Source organism: Polyergus mexicanus, unplaced genomic scaffold (genome assembly GCF_030449975.1).
Source record: "Polyergus mexicanus isolate NDT 795.1 unplaced genomic scaffold, iyPolMexi1.0 SCAF_276, whole genome shotgun sequence".
Lineage (NCBI taxonomy): Eukaryota > Metazoa > Arthropoda > Insecta > Hymenoptera > Formicidae > Polyergus > Polyergus mexicanus.
Genome location: NW_027223596.1, coordinates 1 through 15,545, shown reverse-complemented (window position 1 = coordinate 15,545; position 15,545 = coordinate 1). Strand labels below are relative to the sequence as shown.

General features: G+C 50.3%; 1 protein-coding gene across 1 annotated transcript; it reads right to left on the bottom strand.

Moving 5' to 3' along the window:
* Positions 1 to 1,825: 1,825 nt before the first annotated feature.
* LOC138944572 (uncharacterized) lies at positions 1,826 to 2,725 on the bottom strand. The gene has a single exon (XM_070315392.1). It carries the CDS (start codon positions 2,723 to 2,725, stop codon positions 1,826 to 1,828), a length of 900 nt encoding a protein of 299 aa, XP_070171493.1.
* Between the last annotated feature and the right edge of the window lie 12,820 nt (positions 2,726 to 15,545).

The window sequence follows — 15,545 nt, the reverse complement described above, 5'->3', positions numbered from 1 at the left end:
AAGCAGTGGTATCAACGCAGAGTACTCCATGTAGGGGGGGAGGCCAAAGGTGTTGGCGGCCTCCCCTACCCTACTCCAGGGCAGGGTGTTGAAGGCATTGCGAATGTCTAACGACACCGCAATCACCACCCTGCCCTCCTTCATCATGGACTTCGCGAGGGACCGCACGCGCAGGATCGCGTCCACGGTCGATCGCCCCCCGCGGAACCCATACTGGTCCTGGTGGAGGTCCATCGCACCTCGGGACAGGTGTTGGACGAGGCGGTCCGCCAACACTCTCTCCAAGAGCTTTCCCGCCTCGTCCAACAGGCATATCGGCCTGTAGGCAGAAGGGACGTTGCCAGGCTTGCTCCCCTTTGGGATGAGGACCAGTCTGGCCCTCACCCACGCTGGGGGGAATACACCCTGCCTGAGGCAGTTATTGAATAACCGCCTCAGGCGCCCGGACAGGTGGTCCAAGGCCAGGACCCAGACCCGGCCGGGGATCCCGTCGGGGCCCGGGGCCTTATTGCCCCTGAGCCGCAGCCGACGGATCACGCCGGCCATCTCGTCCTCTGAAACCTCCAGGTCCTCCGACCACGGGATTACCGCCGCCTCCTGGCGGCCACCCGCGTCGAAGGGGGGGCCCTCGGTTGGGAAGAGGGCCCCCAAGACATCCTCGAGGACCTGGGGTTCCAGTGACTCCGTCACGGGGGGCGCCCAAGATCTGAGCTTGTTCATCACAAGCTTGTATGGGCGCCCCCATGGGTCTGCGTCCAACGAGCGCAGGAGTTCGTCCCACGCTCGGGCCTTGGACCTTCTAATCTCGGCACTGAGGGCGTTCCTTGCGGTGCGGAACCCCTCATATGCCTCAGCCGTCCTCTCGGCGTCCCGGCGACGCCGAGCCCGGGTGAAGCGGCGCCTGGCCGCGACGGAGCATCGCCGCAATTCGGCGATCTCCGCGCTCCACCAGTACGCCGCCCGTCGCGGGCGGGGGCTGGTCCGGGGCATCGCGAAATCACACGCATCGCGTAATGCGCCCCGGAACCAGGTCACCTCTTCGGTGATCCCCCGCCCTTCCCCCCCGGGACACGGCCAGTCCGCCGCGAGGACGGCCGCGATCAGCCTGTCCGGGCTCATCTTGGTGAGGGCCCATCTCCGTGGCCGGGCATCTCCCCGGCCTTGGGAGCGGCCGAGCACCCCGCTGCGGGCAGCGCGCAGGACCACCTCTATGTAGAGGTGGTCCGAGAGTGTTTCACACTCCGCTACCCGCCAACTGATGATCTTTCGCGCGGCGGGGGGGGTGGCCCAGGTCAGGTCCGGGACCGATTCCCCCCGTCGCCGCACTAGGGTGCTCCTCGACCCCGTGTTGAGTAAACACAGGCCGAGTGCCGCCGCCCAATCCTGCAGGGCCTCGCCCCTGGCGTCCGTGTACCGGGAACCCCAACGCGTTGACTTCGCGTTGAAGTCCCCGGCCACGATAGTTGGACGGGGCATCTGTCGGCGGAAACAGGCCGACACCCCGTCCAAAAACGCCTCGAACTGGGCGAGGCCCACGCTGGGGGAGATATATACCCCCAGCACGGAGACGGGCCCCCACCTGACCACCACAACTCCCTCCCCGGCCTCGACCGGTGTGCAAGGAGGAAGTGTGGGGTCGTGCCTCCATGTGATCGCGACGGAGCCCGTCCGATCGCCAATCCAACACGGACTGGTCCTCGGGACCCGATAGGGCTCCGCCGCGATCCCCAACCCGAACCCCCGCTCCGCCAGGCTGTGCAGGAAGAGGTCCTGCGCCCGGCGGGCGTGGTTCAGGTTGGCCTGCAGAATGCCCAGGGACATCTATCTAGGTGTCCCTGGGCTCCGCCATCACCACCTCCGCCATCGAGGTGGGGGGTGTGACGGCGGTCGGCCGGGCCTTAGGGGGCCTTTTCTCCTTGGGGGTCTCGCTCGGGGACCCCCTATCCTCAGTCCCGCGCTTGCGGGTGTCGGGCGCCGCGGTGATCTCGGCCAGATTGACCGACCGATTCACTCCCGCGGCGCTCGCCGACGGGGGGGGCTCCCGCTGTTTGCCCGGCCGCCCCCTGGGGGGGGTGCATCTGGCACTCCCCACCCGGTGGTCGGCCGGGCGCCCCAGCCCCGCGCAAATCGGGCACCTGACCCTGCCCGCGCAGTCGCGCGCCAGGTGCCCCGATTCGCCACACCTATAGCAGCAGCCCCTGCGATCGATGGGGCTGCTGCAATGCTGCTGGACATGCCCACGCTCCAAACATTTGAAGCATTGGAGCGGGCGCCTGTCCAGCAGCTCCGCTTGCGCCCGGGACCATCCTATTTGGATGGCCCGGGCTGCCGCTATTTTATTAGCGGCTCTTAATGGGCACTGCACCCACACAGTGCCCAGGCCCCGGGTTGGGAACTTTATGTCCCCAACCCGTATGTCCGTCGCCTCGCAGGCCCCCGCCCCAGCGACAGCCGCCGCGATATCGGCGGCCGCTATGGAGCGGTCAAGGCCCCGGAGTCGCAGCTCCGCCTTCCGTATGGGCCGGGCGAGACGGACCCCCTCGTCACCGGCGAAAACCCGGCGGAGGTCGGCGTAGAGGGCATCCGCCCTCTGTGACGCCGTTGGGCCCTCCTTCTCGCCCGACCCGGCCAGCTCCACAATCATGGCCCCTGTGGCCGCCTCCCGGACCCGGAGGGAGTCTATACCCAGTTTCGGGAGATCGATCTCCCTCCGGGCCCTAGCCATAGTCGCCTGGTACGCCCCGTCGGCGCAGGTGATTGTCACCGCCGCCGATCGGGGCACCCTGCGCCTCGAGGCCTCCCCTCGCTGGCGCTTCTTCGGCCGTTGCCGCCCCCTCGCTCGCTGGGTGGGCGGTGCCGCTCCTGCGGCTCTTCTTCCGGCCGGGGGTTGGGCCGCCTGTGCGGCCCTCCCCCGAGCCGTCCTCTCCCTCCGCCCCACAACCCTCGACCAGGATTCGTCCTGGCGAGGGACTGCGGGGGGGAGGGGAGGGAACCCCCGATCCCCAGCCACCGGCCTGGGATCGCCAGGGGGGGGCGGGGCTCTGCCCCGCTCCCCCGGGGTTGCCGGTGCGCCGCGGGGCGTAGGCGGCTGGGGTCTAGTGCCCCCGCCCCCCGCCGCGCCGCGCGACTTTTTCCCCTTCCTCCTCCTCCTCTTCCCCTGCCCCGGCGCCGAGGCGCCGGCAGGGGGGAGGGGCGGGAAGTCTCTCCCGAGCGGACGGCTGGCCGTCGGGGCGAGCCCCCTGGGGGGTCCCCCCCGGCCCAGTGCCGCCCGCATGTCGACGAGGGCGGCGATTTGCTGGGTATACCAGTTGTACCAAGCACGCTCGCCCTCGCCGACCACCCCCGGCGGGTAGCTCGCGGGGAGCGGCGCAGAGACACCCCCCAAGGGGGGCCTCATCGCCACCAATCCCCGGCCACCCGCCGACGTTGGGGACCGCAGTCCCTTTCCCCCCCCCAGGGGGGGACGTTGGGGACCCCCGTCCCTTGTACCCCCCGAGAGACGTTGGGGACGTAAGTCCCATCCCCCCCCTGTTAAGCGCTGGGGACGTAGGTCCCTTCCCCCCATTACCCAACGTTGGGGACCCCCGTCCCTTCTTCCCTGCTGGACGCTCCGCTCTCACCGGAGCGTCCAGCTTCTCCACCGACTTCACCCGGGGTGCCCCCCGCCTTTTGCGGGGGGACCCCCCGGGCGAGTCGGGGAGAGTCAGCCGGAGGGAGGGTTTGGCTGCCCTAACCGCAGCCAGCTCCCCTCGGAGCTCGCTGACCTCTTTTTAGAGGTCCGCGTTGCGGTCTCCGAGGGACTTGATGTCCCTACGGAGAACCGCGAGCTCCCCCTCTCCCTCCATCTGCTGGGCCCTTCCTGCCAGGGCGGTGGCCGCCGCCCTCACCATGGCAGCGGCCTCCCTCAGCTTTTTCTGAAGGGAACCCTGCAAATTTCCAGAGCAGGCGGCTACCCGGTCAATAGCAGCCGCCTGCTCCAGACTGAGCGCCGCAAGATCTGGGGTGGGGGCCATCTCCACCTCGCTCTCGCATCTCGCCTCGTAGGCGCGCAACTCCCTACTCTTTGGAGGGGGGGGAGTGTCCTCCGATAAGGCCTTTTGGGCCTTTCTCTCCCTCTCCTCTTCTTTCTTGCGGGCAGTCTCAGCCTCCCGCTTCTCGCGGCGGCCCACGTATTCACCCGTCGTGGGTGGTCGCCCCCGCCCCCGCTTCCTGGGGAGGTCCTTCTCCCTTATCTCGTCCTCCTCGGGGGACAAGTATCCCTCCGTGTCCTCACTCACGAGTGAGGCCCTTGAGGAGGGGGCGGGGGTGGCGCAGCTGCTGCCCCCCCGCGAGGAGTTCTCCGCCGTCTCCTTTGGGCGGGTGAGGCTTTTGCCTCGACCCCCCTCACCCCGCTCGTACGGGTGCGCCCTTACGGACGAGAGCGAGCGCGACCGGGATCCCGACTTCGACGAAGCCGGGCCCGGCCGCCCCCTCCCCCGCGCGGTCACCCTCCTCTCCTTCTCCTCGGCGGTAGCCAACTCGCCGGGGGCGCCCGTCGGCAACGCCCCCGGTGGCCCGTCGTGTGATGACGACGAGGGGGGAACCGGGACTGTATCCCCCCCACGCCGGCCGCTGTGGGTTCCGAGGCCCACTGCGGCGGTAAGGTTATGCTCTTTAATTGTACTCTCCATGATGTATCAAATAAAGGCGGTTTAATTTCGGTGTTTTCCTTCACCTAGGCCGGTTGGCTTCACCACGCCTGACGAGCCCGACCTGCCCGGGATTTTTTTACAGAGGTTACCTACCTCTCCATCACGCTCGATCCCCCTTCCCGTACCATTCGTACCCCTCCCCCCCCTTCCCACGAAATCCCCAATACCCACCCCACCCATCCCCGATACCCACACACACCCAGATACCCCCCTCAACCCACACAACCCCCTGCCAAAAATAACCCCAGTAACCCCCCTATTACCCCCACGAAATCCCATCCCGATCCATAAATGCATTCACCCAAAATAAAGAAAAAATAAAACGCAGTCACACGACGATCGAGTTTGGTGCGCTCTTAGACCCCTTCCAGGAATGGAAGGGGAGCCCCTCCACCACGACAAGGTGGCGCACCATCGGAGGGGAAAAATATAAAGGGCCCCTTGGCTCGGGCCGCCCATCTATGACCCCCCTCTGTTCGCCGGGGGTCCTAGCTTGTTGCGGTACCATCCCCGTCTCAACACGGGGAGCCCGCCCATCTCGTTTTTTCTATCTCCGCTTTTTTTATAGTGGGGTGAGATAGACCCCCACTAGGCGGACGCCTGTGTTGGCGTTCAGGCCGCCACCCGCCACGAGCCCCCGTAGGGTTCCCCCCCCCGGCGAAACAGGGGAGGAAAGGCAGCCCCGACTCGGTGCGAAGTCGGGGAGCCGCCTCGCGCAGGCGCGTACCCTCCCACCGGTCAGGCCACGCCATTTGACAGGGATATTTGCCACGCTGAAATATCCCTGCACCGGCTGCATCCGAGTTTTTATACGAGGGGGAATGCAGACCCCTGTTCGTACGATGTCGGGCTTTGGGGCACAAGGCGCGAAGACTCGAGTGTTCTCTCCCCTTCGGCCCTCCATCGTCCCTACACCGTGTCCCTGCCTCCGAGTTTTTATCCGAGGGGGAAGGCAGACCCCTGGGGGTCGGATGTGCTGCATCGGGACCAAAGTACTTCCACACCACATCCTCCTCATACCACCGGTGGCCATCGTATTATACAGGGAGGCCGGCCCTGTATTCCGCTCCGTGTGTCTCCCTCTCGGGAGCCACCCGGCCCAGAACTCCTATCCGGATCCCCATATACATGATGGGGATATCTAACCCTAGCCGCTTCCGATTTTATACAGGGTGAAGCGGACCCCTGTTTGGTCCGCGTGCGGTGTAAGACCGAAGTCCGTCCACCGCCCACTTCCCCTGGGGGTGTATCACCATGCCGCGATAACATCCCCCAGACCGCTGCATCCGAGTTTTTATACGAGGGGGAATGCAGACCCCTGTTCGTACGATGTCGGGCTTTGGGGCACAAGGCGCGAAGACTCGAGTGTCCCCCCCCTTCGGCCCTCCATCGTCCCTACACCGTGTCCCTGCCTCCGAGTTTTTATCCGAGGGGGAAGGCAGACCCCTGGGGGTCGGATGTACTGCATCGGGACCAAAGTCCTTCCACACCACATCCTCCTCATACCACCGATGGCCATCGTACTATATAGGGAGGCCGGCCCTGTATTCCGCTCCGTGTGTCTCCCTCTCGGGAGCCACCCGGCCCGGAGCTCCTACCCGAACCCCTCATAAGGGGTTAAAGAGCTACTCTAGCAGGAAGACGACTGCTCCCGGGCGGCTCGTCCGGCCGAGGCCGTCCTCCACCCAAGACGCCGTCCCCCGTAAGCACTCCTCCGAGGAGGAAGTGCCTTGGCTGTGTTTCCTTCGGATTCGGGACTTGAGCCAAGCTATGGGTCCCTCCTCCTTCAGACAGCCGACCCAGGGAATTCATCGTCCTGGGTTTGCGCTCTAGCGCACGCGGGAACCCCCCCAGAGCCACCCAAGCCCCCCCCGGCCGTGCAGAGAGCTTAAGGGCATCCACGCCCCCGATCTACTAGCCAGGCGTTCACCCGGTCTTCAACCGTGACCCCCGCACCCGTAGGGAGAGCCGAGCCACCCCAAGAAGGCCCATTCCCACCCTCAGTACCCTCGAATCTACCCCACCCGCATAACGCGATTGGTGTGCTCTTAGCACCCTTCCACTCCCGAAGGAGCTTCGGGGTGAGCCCCCTCACCACGCCAAGGTGGCACACCGTCGAGGGGGAAAAATATAAAGGGCCCCTTGGCTCGGGCCGCCCATCTATGACCCCCCTCTGTTCGCCGGGGGTCTGAGCTTGTTGCGGTACCATCCCCGTCTCAACACGGGGAGCCCGCCCATCTCGTTTTTTCTATCTCCGCTTTTTTTTTTATAGTGGGGTGAGATAGACCCCCACTAGGCGGACGCCTGTGTTGGCGTTCAGGCCGCCACCCGCCACGAGCCCCCGTAGGGTTCCCCCCCCGGCGAAACAGGAGAGGAAAGGCAGCCCCGACTCGGTGCGAAGTCGGGGAGCCGCCTCGCGCAGGCGCGTACCCTCCCACCGGTCAGGCCACGCCATTTTACAGGGATATTTGCCACGCTGAAATATCCCTGCACCGGCTGCATCCGAGTTTTTATACGAGGGGGAATGCAGACCCCTGTTCGTACGATGTCGGGCTTTGGGGCACAAGGCGCGAAGACTCGAGTGTTCTCTCCCCTTCGGCCCTCCATCGTCCCTACACCGTGTCCCTGCCTCCGAGTTTTTATCCGAGGGGGAAGGCAGACCCCTGGGGGTCGGATGTGCTGCATCGGGACCAAAGTACTTCCACACCACATCCTCCTCATACCACCGGTGGCCATCGTATTATACAGGGAGGCCGGCCCTGTATTCCGCTCCGTGTGTCTCCCTCTCGGGAGCCACCCGGCCCAGAACTCCTACCCGGATCCCCATATACATGATGGGGATATCTAACCCTAGCCGCTTCCGATTTTATACAGGGTGAAGCGGACCCCTGTTTGGTCCGCGTGCGGTGTAAGACCGAAGTCCGTCCACCGCCCACTTCCCCTGGGGGTGTATCACCATGCCGCGATAACATCCCCCAGACCGCTGCATCCGAGTTTTTATACGAGGGGGAATGCAGACCCCTGTTCGTACGATGTCGGGCTCTGGGACACAAGGCGCGAAGACTCGAGTGTCCCCCCCCTTCGGCCCTCCATCGTCCCTACACCGTGTCCCTGCCTCCGAGTTTTTATCCGAGGGGGAAGGCAGACCCCTGGGGGTCGGATGTACTGCATCGGGACCAAAGTCCTTCCACACCACATCCTCCTCATACCACCGATGGCCATCGTACTATATAGGGAGGCCGGCCCTGTATTCCGCTCCGTGTGTCTCCCTCTCGGGAGCCACCCGGCCCGGAGCTCCTACCCGAACCCCTCATACGGGGTTAAAGAGCTACTCTAGCGGGAAGACGACTGCTCCCGGGCGGCTCGTCCGGCCGAGGCCGTCCTCCACCCAAGACGCCGTCCCCCGTAAGCACTCCTCCGAGGAGGAAGTGCCTTGGCTGTGTTTCCTTCGGATTCGGGACTTGAGCCAAGCTATGGGTCCCTCCTCCTTCAGACAGCCGACCCAGGGAATTCATCGTCCTGGGTTTGCGCTCTAGCGCACGCGGTAACCCCCCCAGAGCCACCCAAGCCCCCCCCCGGCCGTGCAGAGAGCTTAAGGGCATCCACGCCCCCGATCTACTAGCCAGGCGTTCACCCGGTCTTCAACCGTGACCCCCGCACCCGTAGGGAGAGCCGAGCCACCCCAAGAAGGCCCATTCCCACCCTCAGTACCCTCGAATCTACCCCACCCGCATAACGCGATTGGTGTGCTCTTAGCACCCTTCCACTCCCGAAGGAGCTTCGGGGTGAGCCCCCTCACCAAGCCAAGGTGGCACACCGTCGAGGGGGTGGGTCCTCCACCTCTCCAAACAGGGTCCTAGTATGCTGAGCTATCCGAAAACTTATTAGAATAGAAGTTAAACGTAGTATTTATGGAGAGTAGTTCTTTATTTTTTTTATTTTTTATTTTTTTATTTTTTTTTATTTTTTATTTTATCGGTCGCGTGAACATGCTCGGGCTCGAACCTGAGTCCTCCGCCTCTCCAAACAGGGTCCTAGTATGCTAAGCTAGCTGAAAACTTATTAGAATAGAAGTTAAACGTAGTATTTATGGAGAGTAGTCCAGCGCTAAGATAGGGGTCCTGGCGGTCCGATTGGTTCTCCCCATAGTGCCCAGTCCTCCGATAGGTTCCGACGGTTCCGTCGATTTAAAAAAGTGGGTTGGAAAAACGAGCCAAAAAATAGTGCGAGGGAGAAAGCGGGCAAGATGTCTGCCGGAAAGCAGACGTGACAACAACCGACAAAACGGCGACTGTCGAGACTGGAGACGCGTCTAGACATAAGCATAAGGCATCCAGCTTCCCCTCCCTTTACGGAAAACCGAAAGATATCGTGCGGTATACAACATCGTCCTATCGCCCCCCTTAGAGGAAAGCCAGGGGAGATGTACGCTATATGTCGCCCACCCTCTTCCACCCTTCCTGTTGAAAAGAGAAAGTTGGATAAGGTACCGCTAGAATAAACTAGATGCTATGACGTGGTAACGAACACGTGCGTGCATGTACGGGTACGATTGTCCGAGGGGGGTGCGCCCCGCTGCACAGATAGACATACGGTAACAACATCGCTGGAGACGTTAGAAAGGGTCTTGGAATATATACGGGTACCTGAGGCTGTTTGACGCTGAGACTTAGGACGGAGACTATGACGTCACGGAGACGTCGGGGGAAGAAAGGATAGGAAAAGAGAAAATGTTTTTACGTAGCATTATTTTAAAAACAGTTTTATTTATATTTATTTATATTTCTTACATAAGAATATTATGCTTTGTACAATAAAAAATTATTTTACATAAAAATATTTGTACAATAAAAATTCTTATTTACAATTAAATATAACTATATTGCGTAGCAAAAAAGATTATCTCTTAGCACGAGGGAAAATACGCGAATTCGTTATATTGCAACTTTAAAAACGAGAGTTGAGAAAACACAGAAGAAAAATTACCGTTCTGCTACATAGCCGTATGGTAACGAACAATGACTATTGATAAATTTACGTTTCATCAATACAGGAGCACATACTTCAGTTTCATAGCGTGTTACCAGCTCATGAAACACAGTACGCCAAATTGCTCTAAACCGTAAGTTTATCGAAGTTCCAGCCGATTCTTCCTCATTTTCTTCATTTTCCCCTACCCTTTCTTTAGCTAACATCAAATTTCTAATACTAAGAAAATTGATTAGTTGAGAGTTTTCAAAATTTAAGGTTATGCCCTTCACTTTGCAGCATTCGTGTGTTCGTCCGTCCGGTGCACGAACAATGTACGTATAAAATTTAGGGCACCAGATACGAACGTCTCGATATAGCTACCGCGGCCGTAACTTTCAAGTTCGTCCGTCATATCGCCTAGAAAATTTCCCGTACGTGGTTCATACGTTCGGGTCACCGCTACTCACGTAAATACATGAATCCGTATCATAATACAAAACGCGACGATCTAATCGCTCTAAATAAGAATATAATTTTAAACGCGTCTGCGCCGTCGTATATGCAACTATTACAACATTCGTTATCGGTGAGGGAATGACAGCGTCTTGTCGCAATCGCCACGAAAGATATATTACCTCGTCGTTTACGGGTAATATGCCGGTTATCTCGTGCTCAGCACTCATCATCAATGTCGCAAAACGCTGAGGCGTTCTCACGACTTCGGTATTTGGTAAATTGGATCGCTGACCGAATTTTCCCCAAAAAGAATTTAAGCACAGCTTCGCGACAGAACGTAAACCGGGATTCCGAGTGACGTTACGTTTATCAAGAACGATATCTTCGGTTTTCTCGTACTCCCTCAGATATCGTTCTTTATCATCGTCGTCGTTTTCCCCGCATTCACACGGCCATCCACTGGCTTCTTGTTTAAGCTGCAAGAATGTATTTATATATTCGGTGAACAATCCGCCTTGACGTGTCGTATGATCGATTGGCTAACTTTATATTGCCAAATCTCGCTTACAGCTGTCACGAGATAACCCTTTCCGTTGGCCTTGCGTAATTCACAGGTCACCCACGTACCCTCGAATTCGCGTTCACGAGCATCGTCATGTGTACAGGGCACCTGCGAAAATGTTTCGCAACAACTGCGGCATAAAGCAAAAAGCAATTTTCCCTGCACACGATATGGGAGTACCGGATGAAATAGGTCGCGTGGTGGGAGTACTCTGCAACGTATGAGCCCTTCAATCGTATCGAAATTATAATTCGGTGCCCTTCCGATTATTGCGGAACATTCCTCGCCGACGTAAATATCCGGATGGTCGATTGGGAACAAAGAGGGTACAAAGAGCACACGTCCACGTATCGTATTTTCTCCGTACCCGTAACCTCATAACGAGTCACGATATTTCCCGTGCGGCTGCCGAAAAATGCATCGCGAGGATCGAGCGGAGATGTTTCCACCATCGGATGATTTTCGAGATATTCGCGCATTTCGTGATTATCGCGTCATAATTTATCAAAATTATTTTTAACAAAAAATTAATTGTTCAACCAAATCTTTCTTTCATTGTCAATATTATAGATCTAAATTTACTTCCGAGATGTGAAATATCATCCGCTAAGTCTGCATATTTTTCTTCCTATATAAGTTGCAAAGATCATCAAGCGAATTATCTTTTCAAATAAACATATTCAAATAATCATCAAACAAGAGAGTTTTTTTAAATAAACAGTAAGATGTACCGACACTATCTGCGCACGTACAAATTCGATACGATACAACACACACAAATAATATTGTTTTCTAAAATAATAAATTATTGTTTATTTTACAATCACCAAAACAATGAACAGCTAAAAGCACTTATTAATAATTATAAATTATTTTACTTTAACAATAAATTTGTATTTTTAAATAATTAAATTGAATCAGCAAAAATTGTTCTATTTCACCGAAAAAAGAAGTTTTGTTGTAACATTAAACTTGTTAAATTCGCTCAATTTAACAAATTTTTAATTTAATAAAATTTTTATTTGTTAAATTTGTCATATTTAATTTTTAATATTAAATTTGTTTCTTTATTTTGTTATAATATTAAATAATTCATTATAATAGCAAAATATGGACATATTTTTCATATATGCAATAACAACAATTGTATTACTGATTAAAATTCTTTTTCTCTATTAGATCAAAAAACATTTTAATAATTGATAATGATATGTTTATGAAAGTTTACTCTATTTAACTATTGAAAAAAAGTTTTGTTTTCTTACGATATTAAATTACTATTTATACACACACATTTACATCGCAAAAAATATAACCGATACTTTACTATAAGATTTTGTTATACTATTAGTAAGATTCTTTTCATTCTTACCTCTAAAAATTCGGGTTTATAGATATGAATGAACGGTTTCATGCCAACCCTAATTATAAAAATACCTTCTTTAGAATGAAACATATATTGCTCAAGCCATTGTTTGCGTTCTACGATAAGTACATAATTAGATATTTAGTATTACTTTGTTTTTGTGACAAAATTTACTAATTATTATACTGATTTACAGTAAATGACAATTTTTTTTTTTCATTTATTAATTCCTTTAAACTTTTTACTAAAAATATATAAACAATATTTGTAAAAGCATATAATAACAATATCTTATGTATAAGATTTTTACCATAGTCCGTTTGCTTCATTAATTTAAATGCCATGCTAAAAGGAAATCTACCGATCTGAGAAATATTTTTGAGCTTTTGTCGAAGAACGTATTGATGATGTACTATCGATATAATTGCGGGAATTATTAAAACTACGAACAAGGCGCACAATATCAAAAAGATTAAGTCCATTTTTTTGTAGCCTGTAAATATATTAAACAGCCCAAGTTACCAAATATGTAATGCATAAATTATTATAAATACTTTGTAAGATTGAATTTTACACTCACACATTGACAAATATTTTATTGACGCGATGTTTATATCATTATTATCTTTATTAATTCAGAAAATTATATAAAGATACTTTATTAAAGAAGATGGAATATAATATGTATATAAATATATATCATCGATGAAAATTGAGTATAAAATTAATGGTTGAGAATATTTCGTCGGCAAAACATTTCTCGATTATTTCTATGTAACTCGTCCAAATTTGGAATCTGTGTTCATTAATCGAAAGATTCACGAGATAAATTATTTATATTCATGCAATAAATTATTTATATTTTATTTTTCTACCGTATTTCATTGAGTTCTTGAAAAAGTTTTGCGGTTTAAAACGTATAATTATTCTTTTTTGCTTCCTCATAGAGGAAGCTTTGTTTTTGTGACAAAATATTTTTTCGAATTTTTTATGCCAATGTGTTCAAAATGTTCCAAAACGTCAAAAAATTATATTCCTAGAAAATGTATGTATCTGTGTATGTATGTATGTATGTACGGAATGTTTGTACAACTCTAACTTCCGCAATTTTTGAGATATCTGATCAAATTTTTTTATATGAATAGATTATTATAAAAGGATGGTTGGTTATGAATTTGGTGATAGAGTCAGCATCAGTGAAAGAGTCCATTTTCTATAAAATTTTGAATTTTTTGAAAAATGTATGTATACGAATTATACTCGGAAATAATTTTCGCAAATTCTGAGATATCGGGTTAAATTTTTTGCATAAATAGAGTATCATCAAAAACGCTGAAAGTGAAGATAATTTCCAGCACGTGCAAAAATGTTTTGGTCAACAACGGAATATTAGTATTGAAACAGCTATCAAGGCATTAAAATGCATTACTGACAGCTCCGTCTTTTAAACTGTTTATCAATGTTTCTTGTGTGTTATCTTTTCTTATAATAAAATTAATTAAGTTTTTCTTAAATGAGTTTTTATATTTCTGAAAATCTATAATCTACAATGTAAATGTATAATTTATAATTATATAAAAATAAAAAAGTATGTAAATTAGAAAATAGCATATTGCTTCTTTATCTTCTATATCTTTTTATTTCGCTCACAAAGTTTCCTCTATAGGGAAGTAAAAATTGAAAAAAAAACCCGCTTACTTTAAGGAACTTAAGTTTTGTGAGATAAAATAAAATAATGAGGAAGTAATGCGTAAGTTTCTAATTTGCATGATTTTCAGTTTGTTTAACAATAATTTAAAGATATGATATATATACGTGTTCACAAAATATTAAAGCAATATTGAATTTCAAATTTTTGATTAAACGTACATTTGAGCATAAGCGCTCCATCATTACTGTTTAATTGAAATATATGTACAGTATATAACCGAGTTTCAAAGAATTATAATTTGCAAAATTAAGTATCCGCCCGTATTTTGTTTCATGAGTTTCATTATTAAATTATTACATTTTAACTTTGCACGAATTACTTTGTGTCTTGAAAAAAATAAAAAGCAAAACCACGAATTTTATCTAAATGATACTGAAAAAATGCAAGATTTCGGTACTTACTGTTTGTTACATTGGAGCAAACAATAATGCTTTGCCAAAATATTTGTCACTTTTAGCAAATATCGCTGCGCTTTACTACTAATTATAAATCATAATTTATCGTGCTTTATATATAAATATAGTATAACTAAATATAATAAAATAACCGAGAAAAAGAGAGAGGAGAAGAATAGATGCTTTAAAAAAGATGTTTTAGAATAACTTTTTTTTAAAGCAGAATATTATATAATTGTTTTTACTTCTTCTCGACATAAGATTCGATCACGAAATGTTGCAACTTAATCTTTATTATTCAAGTCTTAATCTTTATTATTTTATCCTATCTTATTTTTATTTTTAATTCTCATTTTGCGCGACTCGAACCAGCAATATATAATATGCAATGCAATACACACAACGGAACCGTATCACTTATTTTATATGATTTCTCCTCGCAAACATTTGAAATATTTCTATACGATTGTGTGAACTACCCTTTGATAACAATGAGGTACGAGATGTAAACGAGATAAAAACAATAATTGTTTGCATATACATAGTATATCTAACAATAAGTAATAATATACAGGGTGTAACAGAGCGCCGTATCAGCCGTTTTTTGAGGAAACAACGCATTTTCGCGAAAAATGTTTCATACAAAAGTTGTAGAGCTCTAAGTGGCGTATTATATAATAATATTAGTATGACCTTGAATAACGCCGTCACATAATGACATTATGTTTATAATTTGCAATCTTCTTGCGTATTCAGCTGATCATGATTGTTACTTGCCAAATCGGTTACGATAATATTTTATAAATATTTGATTCTTGCTTTATTCTTGACAGAAAATTTTTTACATTCGGTAATTACTGTTAAATTATTGTTCCATTAGTGATGTGAGCACACGTATTAGATAATATACAATACATTTATTGCAATTTTACATTTATTAAGCGCATTTTGTTGTCTAAATGCGTTTAATAGTTTATTATTCTTTTAATTAAAATATATTTACGTATTTAATTTAAATACTTAAATATTTGAACTAGAAAAATGATCGTATATTATAATAAAAATCGCGCACGTATTACGATAAGAGAATATAAGTGTTTGAATAAGTCAATAGAATTAAAAAATTAAGTATTTAAAAAAGCTCAAATAATGGATGAGAATCAATAATAAATAAAAATCTAGATCAATTGAAGCCCGGACGCTGTACTTAGAGCATGAACAATAATTATTATCTATCTTTCTTTAGGAATACATTAACTATGTGTTACAAATAGTTCAAACATTTTGACTCACTTCAGTACTCTGCGTTGATAAAAGGATTAAGAATTAAGAAGATGCAAGCGGTAAATCTATTTAAAGCATAGCGAAGTACTCTGCGTTGATACCACTGCTT

Bases quoted from the DNA above. Each gene is read 5' to 3' on its own strand.
- LOC138944572 (XM_070315392.1), bottom strand. From the start codon at position 2,725: ATGGCTAGGGCCCGGAGGGAGATCGATCTCCCGAAACTGGGTATAGAC.